Source organism: Vicia villosa, linkage group LG3 (assembly GCF_029867415.1).
Source record: "Vicia villosa cultivar HV-30 ecotype Madison, WI linkage group LG3, Vvil1.0, whole genome shotgun sequence".
Classification (NCBI taxonomy): Eukaryota; Viridiplantae; Streptophyta; class Magnoliopsida; order Fabales; family Fabaceae; genus Vicia; species Vicia villosa.
The window spans coordinates 63,849,209-63,858,878 of NC_081182.1; the positions used below are offsets into that span (position 1 = coordinate 63,849,209).

General features: G+C 34.4%; 1 protein-coding gene across 1 annotated transcript; it reads left to right on the forward strand.

The window, feature by feature from the left end:
- Nucleotides 1–3,012: 3,012 nt before the first annotated feature.
- LOC131661686 (pentatricopeptide repeat-containing protein At5g48910-like) lies at nucleotides 3,013–7,125 on the forward strand. Its single transcript, XM_058931293.1, has 2 exons — nucleotides 3,013–4,930; nucleotides 5,699–7,125. Exon 1 carries the CDS (start codon nucleotides 3,138–3,140, stop codon nucleotides 4,593–4,595), a length of 1,458 nt encoding a protein of 485 aa, XP_058787276.1. The 5' UTR covers nucleotides 3,013–3,137; the 3' UTR covers nucleotides 4,596–4,930; nucleotides 5,699–7,125.
- Nucleotides 7,126–9,670: the final 2,545 nt, after the last annotated feature.

The window sequence follows — 9,670 nt, forward strand, 5'->3', positions numbered from 1 at the left end:
CCGCCGCCGTATCGTGGTTGTCGACTCAAATTCCATTCTTCCGTTCTCCAATGGTGAAACACTTCTCCTCCCAAATTTGGAAAACCTAATTTGCAGGAAAATGACCTAATTTGGTTTTAAATTAAGCCTCAATCCACGTCTGCACAATATTAAACAAAATAAAAAATGAATGACATTCCACATCAGCGCTGTTTGCCAACTCACCCTTTTTTAACAGAAGACTAACGTCGGGGACTAAACATAACACAAACCTGAAAAAAAAAGATTTAGGGACTAATCATAAAAACTCGCTAACTTACAGTGACGAAAACACTATTTAAGCCAATAAGAAATTATGATGTATACCTTTCTACAACAATTGCACCGAGAGTAGATAAAAGGGAAAAGTGAGAGTAGATAAATTTTTAGTGATAATAAGCAAATAGAATAGATAAATTTCTTACATAAATTTTAATATATTGGTCAAATGATGAACAATGGTGCATCATATAATATACATATAGTCTTAAATGAATAATGGTCAGATGATATAGGATTCAATTTGAAAAGAAAACATGAGTTTTTGTAGGATTCATCTAATATTACAAATACTTACGAATATTGCTAATAACTATATACACTTTCTAACAACAAATTTTTTACCTTCACACTACATTTTTCATCAATACCCAAACAAGAAGACACAAAAAAAACACTTTTTCTCTCTATTACATTGAAACTTAGTATTATCAATTATCATATCTTCAATAGTAGTGAAAAAGGCTTCATGTGACACAATTTGATTGCTCTGATATATACTTGCAGTTTAACAACAATGTGATTAATGAAAGAGTGACCAAAGTTGAAGAGGCTTCATTTATTAAAGGTATCGAGTTCATCAAGAAAAGAATGAGTCTCTAAGTTATTTGGTCACTATTCATCTTCTTAATCTCAATTAATTTAGATCTAATTCTCACTAATGAGTGTAATATAACAACACAAATTAATTATTATTGTTCCTAATCTTAGTAAACTAATAAATTAAGACCAAACTTCATAAATCCAAGAAATTAAGACCAAACTTCTTAAATCCAATAAATTACATTCGTTATCAATAATATCTTGTGGAAATTTAAGGGTGACAACAAGGCCTTATATGAAAGTTATATCAAAGATATTATAAAAAAAGTTCACATAATCTAAGTTAGAGTATGCAACAGTGGAATTATTTAAAGTGCAGAAGCAATAAGTAAATCACAAACAACAATTATCCTGGTTCCTCCATAATGAGAGTAATCTAGTCCTCTTATCACACAAGAATAAAACTTAGGGGGAGTTTACAAAAATCAACTTATAAACTATCAGTCTCGGAGAGAACTTACAAATCTCATGCTCTGAAGTTATCAAGTTATTTTTTATCATCATAAAAGTTTAATAACTTGGATAGAACTTAGGAGGAGCTTACAAATCTCAACCTATAAACTGTTAGACTCAGAGAGAGAATACAAACCTCATACTCTAAAGTTGTCAAGTTAATGATTATACTTCTTAAGTCGGTTAATGAACACATACGACTTAAGAAATTTAATAAAATTATCATTTTTTAATTTAATCTTTGTTAAGTGAGTTTTAAATGCACCCGACGTTACTAAGTTAGAAATATTTACAGAATTGTCACCGCATCACTTTTTAAGTCAGGTGGCAGTTGAAATGACTTAACAACCTCTGCTAATAAGGTATTTTTGTACTTGTAACTTAACATTCTGCCTACGAAATATAAATTATATCGCATAAATGTTTTGGTTGATGTTCATGATTTAATCTATCCACATTGTTTTTTGGTTGTTGAAACCGATTCCCATATGTTTCTTTTGTACGACATTGCAAAGGTTTTGTGGGAAGTTGTGGGAGTCCATTATCATTCTTTTTATTTATAGTATCAAATCAATTTGTCTTTTAGCTTACCCAGGTCTATTTGGATTGCCATAATTTGGGTTTTATGGAGTAGCAAGAACAATATTGTGTTTCAAAATGGTTTTCAAGATGTAAACAAAATGCTTAATCTTGTTAAGATCCTTACTTAGAAATGGGTGGTAGTTAGTTCCAAAGGGATGATTGATTGTAATTTTGATCTTTGGAATTTGAATCTTGTGGCTTGTTTTTCTAAGGATCTTATTTTATAACGGGTAGAATATCCGTTTTACTCTCATTTATCTCATCTTTGCTTATAAAAACTGGCATTCTCCATGAAGAAAATTGATTAAGTAATTAATTCTGAGACATAGTTCATAATATAGGAGCGAACTAATATATTTGCAACGATTCCAGGCTCGATAAGTAGGATCGAAGGTGTCAGTAGGAACATAGATGCTACCATCAATGAATTCTAACTTCATCTTTTCACTAAGAGCTTTTCTCATGGATCGGTTCCAAGAGTGATAGTTCGAACCAATTAGTTTTGGAGAAACTGAAACAGAGGCAGCAGACCCATTACTAGGGTGAACAAAATACATTGTAGATTGACCTAAAATTGAATTAAGAGATTAAACACGGGGAGACATGAATAAAGAACAAAGAAGAGATCAAAGATAAAACAAAGGAAGAAAGATCTTAATGGTGGATGCTATCATGTTGAATTTATGCTAATGACAGAATTAATGAAATCATTGAAAAAGAATTGAGTTTTATTTAGGAAAATGATGTTTGTACACCAAAACTTATACTCCACTTACACCGTATTTTTATACTATTTTATTACTTTACTATATTTAATCATTATTTTTCACTTTTTTTAATACAAAGAAACAAATGCCATTGTTATATTTTATTAGGTGTGTTAAATTTTGAATGTAAGAATATCACTCCTCTTTTATTTACTATAGTACAATTGAATGATACAAATGGAAGGAAGCTCTAAGTTTTACAAGGAAATTCAAAAAGGAAAAATGAAAAGTATTAAAAGCAGTTTTAATTAACTATCTTATTTACTAAGTTTGATTAAAATTAATACCCTACATATGTGTATTCCTTTCTCTCTGTACTTATCAAAATTTGGGATCAATTCCACTTTCAAGTTTCAACACAATGCTAATCAATCTCTCATGAAAAAATAAGTAATCCCTTAAAAAGAAAATAAAAAACAAACAACTACTACGACAATGGGTGCCAATGTTGCATCAACACTTGTCTACATGGCAGAGAGGTGCACTTCCATGCGAGACCTCAAGCTCATCCACGCTCACGCCTTCCGCGCCTGCCTCCACCAACACACCGTCGTTCTCGGCAAGCTCTTCCGCTTCGCCGCCGTCTCTCCCTTCGGCGACTTATCCTACGCCCACAACATGTTTGACCAAATGCCCCATCCATCCACCTTCTTCTATAACACCCTCATCCGTGCCCATTCCCACTCCACTACCCCTTCTCTCTCCTCCCTATTCTTCAACACCATGAGGCAAAACGACGTCGCCCCAGATGAGTTTTCCTTCACCTTCTTGCTAAAGTCACGTTCTTTCACCACCCCTTTTGTCCATGACACACATAGTGCTGTTTTCAAGTTTGGTTTTTGCCGCCATTTGCATGTTCAGAACGCGTTGATACACATGTATGCTGTTGGGGGAGTGACCCTTTTGGCTCGTAGGGTTTTTGAGGATGCAATTAAAGTGGGTTTGGATGTTGATATTGTGTCGTGGTCCGGGTTGCTTGTTGCGCACTTAAGAGCTGGTGAATTGGATGTTGCGCGAAAGGTATTTGATCAAATGCCTGAGAGAGATGTTGTTTCGTGGACCATTATGTTGTCTGGTTATTCGCAGGCCAAGCGGCCCCGTGAGACCTTGGCATTGTTTCAGGAGATGAGGCTTGTGGGGGTGTGGCCGGATGAGGTTACCATGGTGAGTGTGATTTCGGCTTGTGCGGAGTTAGGTGACGTGGAAATGGGTAGGATGGTGCACCGGTTTGTTGAGGAGAATGGGTTTGGGTGGATGGTTGCGCTTTGCAATGCTCTCATTGATATGTATGGGAAGTGTGGATGCTTGGAGGAGGCGTGGCACATGTTTGATAGGATGAAGAGGAAGAGCTTGGTCACGTGGAATGCGATGATGATGGTGTGTGCGAATCACGGCTATGCTGATGATGCATTTAGGTTATTTGAATGGATGATTGGTTCTGGGGTTGTGCCTGATGGGGTGACAATTCTGTCACTTCTTGTAGCATATGCTCATAAGGGGTTGATTGATGAAGGAATTAGATTGTTTGGGAGCATGCAGAAGGAATATGGTGTGCAACCTAGAATCGAGCATTATGGTGCTGTGGTGGATATGTTAGGACGTTCAGGGAGATTACAGGAGGCGTATGATCTGCTTACAAGCATGCCAATTCCAAGCAATGATGTTATTTGGGGAGCTTTACTTGGAGCCTGCAGGATTCACGGTGATGTTGGCATGGGAGAAAGGGTTATAAAGAAGTTGTTGGAATTGAAACCAGATGAAGGGGGATACTATATTCTCCTCCGTGATATCTATGTCGCTGCAGGCCGGACTGTAGAAGCCAATGAGATTAGGCAAGCCATGCTAGCTAGTGGAGCAAGGAAAAATCCTGGCTGTAGTTGGGTGGAAGCATGAACTTTAGACGTGCATAAGCAAACATTATGCAAGTCACTTTCTTTGTGCATAAGCAATCATTATGCAAGGCACTTTCTTTGTGCAGTAGAGGTGTCCGCTGGGAACCTTCCTCATCTCTGATTTTGCCACTGTATTGTTGATATGAGGATGAAAACGAAGAAAAAGTTTGGTTTAATCATTGTTAAACCGCTTTAAAGAACTTAAATTGTTAGAGTTTATCAAGTGTCTCGTTATCATTACCCGCACTGGCTGTTGGAATATCATTCGACGTGCTCTGCAAGTCAACAGGGCTGATTGACGTGTCAGAATCGTTGAATTTTCCTCTTCCCTCTAAGGTACTCTCTCCTTCATCTTGAATTGTATTTCTATGTTTTTCTGCATCTGGATTTCCTTTTTCAAGCTTAAATTTGGGACTTAGATTCCACTAGAGTGAAAGATGCAATAGAATACAAAAATAAGAATTATTAAAAAATATACGCACGTAAATTAATGTTATATATATATATATATATATATATATATATATATATATATATATGTATATATATATATGTATATATATATATGTATATATATATATGTATATATATATATGTATATATATATGTATATATATATATATAGATATATATATATATATATATATATATATATATATATATATATATATATATATATATATATATATATATATATATATATATATATGTATGTATATGTATATGTATGTCTATACATATACATATACATATACATATACATATACATATATATATATATATATGTATATGTATATGTATATGTATATGTATATGTATGTATATACATATACATATACATATACATATACATATACATATATATATATATATATATATATATATATATATATATATATATATATATATATATATGTATGTATGTATGTATGTATGTATGTATGTATGTATATATTGCAACATACTGAAAAATTGTTTCAAATATGAGAACAGGCTAACTTATTAGAAATATGTAATGACTTGTCTTCCAATAAAAGTTGGTCTGATTCTAACTGCTATTGATTGGTATATATATTTTTGATTAAAAATTTCTCTGTATTTCAGGGGAAATGAAACTTGTGAGTAGTTCTTATGGTCTTGACAATCAAGGTTTGTTTCCATATGACTTTTCTGGACTGCATAATCTTCAGGTTGGCTAGCTACTCTACATGGGTTTTTGGATTGTTGTCTTATAACACATTGCCTTAAACCAAGCACCGAAAGAAGATATTGTACAAACATGTTGTCTTTTTTCAAAGGAATTCTTCACACACCACATTGCATTTAGTGTTGGAGAAATGATATAACTTATAAGTACAGGTTCTTTTAACAAGCACTATAAATTTAGTTGGTTAGATATCATCTTTAAAGCCAATTAGTCAGTAAAATTGCTTACATTCTTTTTAATTTTCAACGTTGTATGATGGACTATATTCACATGTTATTGTTTAGTCTATATGTTGTAGTAATATTAGATTATTGGGTTTGCAAATAGTTCTTGCCGAGCATTTTAAGAACTTTTGTTCATAGATATTGGAGACTCTAAGGCTTTCTTTTGCTGTGAAAATTTGCAGTCTTTTTAAGGAGTCTAAAGGTGGGAAAGGTTGTGAAATATAAGCTTAATGTACAAGCAATAACCACTTGAATGCTCGGTTTCATCAAACCAATCACTTCCACAGTAGTCATTCCCTCTTTATTAACTTCTCACTAGCAAAGACAAAGAAGTAGGACCTTGTAAGAAAAAACAAGAAAGATGGTACACCAAGGGCTACAAAAATCAATGCCCAATTTTTTGAATCTTTGTGCAGTTCATCTGCAGGCTCATATAAAGTATTATTGACCATCTTGGAGATATTGCTTGCAGACCCATGTTCTGTTCTGTCTAATCCATTTAAGCTGAAATTCTTTGACATTGATTCTGCCGATGAGATATTTGTCCAGCTTGTGGATCATAAAACCTCTCTATCAAGCTAAAGTAATAACTGTTGATTTCCCACTTCCACTTTGCCCCACCAAAGCAGCAGTTGTTCCCCTTGGTATTGAAAGAGAAAATACATTGAGTATAGTTTCATTTGGCCTTGAAGGATAGCTAAAACTCACTTCTCTCAGTTCTATGTCTCCACCAATATCATCAAGCTGCTGACCTGTTCTGTCACATGTATCAAGATCTGGTTAATCATTTCAAACATCTTAAACGCCGCAGTCCATTCTGAAGCTAAAGCAGTGAGGCCAGGAGACGAGGTAGAATTGAGGATAGCAAAACAAGGGTTAGAAGCCATCCCTTGGTGAATGCTATGACAAAACCTTCAATTGAAGACGCCACTGACTGTATAACTGTCCTAACTAAAATTAAAGATGGAAACAACATAAAAAAATATATAAGACGTTTGAGCTATGAATTTGATTTTTAAAACTTCATTGTTGGTTCTCTGGTACCTTATCACCCATGGGCATCTTGAATAAAAATTGTGTCACTTTATCCTTCCAACAACCTTGTCAGTATTGGTTTTGTACATTCTAAAATTCTAATGATTTATAAGGGTTTGGATAGCTTTTATATGATGTATATGATGTGTTTGAATGTTAAGCTTGCATAGAAATTGCTTGGAACTCAAAAATCACAAGTTTATACAAAGTGAAAATTTGGAGCTTTCAAGCGAGGGGGTGACTTTGAGATTTTGTGTGTGTTTGATTTCAAGAGCAAAGACCTCTATTTATAGGGAGGATTTGTGGTTTGTGGGGGAAAAAATCTGATCAAAAAGAGGCTCTAAGTTCAAGTTGTGTTTGCTTGCTTCTTTGTGAAGAAAAATGGAAGTTATGGTTCTCATAGTTTCTAGCATGGTTGCTTGTTGGTTTTAAGATGTTTTAAGATCAGAAGCAATCAAGCATGGGCTCAATGCATAAAGTTGTGATTAAAGTCACTTTTCAAGAATGACAATGGTGCCTTTAGTGCAAAAATGAAATGTTTTGATGGACAAATCCTTAACCACTTGGATAATGCTTCAATTAATGATGTAAAGATCAGATTATGTCAATATTTTGGGGCAATGTAGGTCTGCAAACAGATTAGTAAAGGAATGGTTTGAGATTTGCAACTTGGTTGATCATGAAAATGGACCTTAATAACATCTTCATGGAACCTTCTTCATAAATTCGAATCTCTTAAGTCAATCACAATCTTCACCAATACAATCTTAACCATCACTAATTACAATTATAAAGATCAATAGATAATGCAACGTATATGCAATGTTCTTATCACCATATCACCATGTGCATGAGGTACCAATCCTACTCGCCAATTTGAATATCATACTTATAGTACTGTGCATGAGGTACCAATCCTACTCGCCAATTTGAATATCATACTTATAGTACTGAACAATCTTACCACCAATGTTTTGGAAAATCAGAGTTATATTACTGATTAAGTCCCATCACCAATTCGTCACTGAAACCTAGACTCCAAAATATATGATGCATGAAAATGCCACATCAATATCATATGAGATTCATCACCAATGATCCTTATCGGAACCACATACTTCAGCATAATACATCACCAATGACAACTCACAAATATATAGTATTATATGATACATAACTAATACAACACCACAAAATTCATCACCAAAGGGCATTTAGTCAATCACAACAAGTAAACTCCTTCCACCAATCTACAATGGAGGTTGAAGCAGGTTATATCATGTTAATCTGAATTGACCCATTGGTTGAGGACGATTTTTTAATGAATGTTGATTTTCGTCAACCCGTTGGTTGGAGTCGGTCATTTACTTTCTTGTCAACCTGAATCAACCCATTGGTCGAGGACGATCTTTCACTTTGTTGAACCCGATTGGAAATGATACACATGAAAATCCACCTTCAATCGAAAAATTCTTCTTCAAACCTGATTGGAAACCACCTTCACCAATATCCTCCAACCTCACCTTCAACCGAAAATTCTTCTTCAAACCCAATGGTAAATGATGCCTATGAATTAAATTACTCAAATGGACCGAATGTTGACTTTTGTATGACTTTTATTTTGATAAGTAAATAATACAAAAATGCATATGATGCATGAGATGATGATGAATGAATACATTTTTTTGGTATACTTAATGCAAGATTATAATGAATTTAATATGAACCAAAAGTTGACTTTATTGATTAAAAGAAGTGAGAAATGACGACCAATTTGCAAATTGTACTCACATTTGAAAGCTTCTAACCTAGCAGAAATACAAAAATTAAAAAGTCTTAAAAGAATAAGTCAATGAAAAATGTATGGACACAATTTAGGGTACTACATGCAGCCATAGGAGCTTTTAGGATCGAAACTTCGTTTGCATCCATAACGCGTAACACCCTATTCTCCATCCGAATCTTGTAACCCTTCTCAAGCAATTGACCAATACTTAGAAGGTTACACTTGATTCTAGGAATATAAAAGACACCCTTTATCAAAGAATGTCTACCATCCCCTTTCTCGATTGATACATCACCGATCTCTTCCACCGCTAGAGTGATATCATCCGCAAACTTCCCTTTATTCTTCATGGCACGATTGATTTTGACAAACCAATCTTTCCTCTCCGTCATATGCGTTGAACATCCAGAGTCTAAATACCATCGATCCATGCACTGGACTTTTTCCTTTAAAGTCACCATTGTGTTTTCTTCTCCATGTAACCAGTTACAACATTTAAGTAACTGGTTACAATATTGTTCTATAGCATTTCCAAAACTGTTGCTGCTGCTTTCCCGCGGCCTATTATTGATGCATTACCCCTATGTGATCACGACCAAGAGTGTGTTCTCCTCATCAAACTTTTGTCTTGCAACCTTGGCTTCATCTAATCGAGGTTCCTTCTCGTTCTCGTTGCACTCTCTTGTAAAATGACCGAACTTTTGAAAAACAAAGCATATCTTGCTCTTGTCAATCCTTCTCCTTTCACCTCTAAAGTTGCACTGATCACCATTCTAGTTGCAGCTGCTCTCACTCTTTTAACAAGTTGAATTATTGGAATTTTG

What these genes read in the sequence shown, in the direction of transcription:
- LOC131661686 (XM_058931293.1), top strand. Translation starts at nt 3,138, where the DNA reads ATGGGTGCCAATGTTGCATCAACACTTGTCTACATGGCAGAGAGGTGC.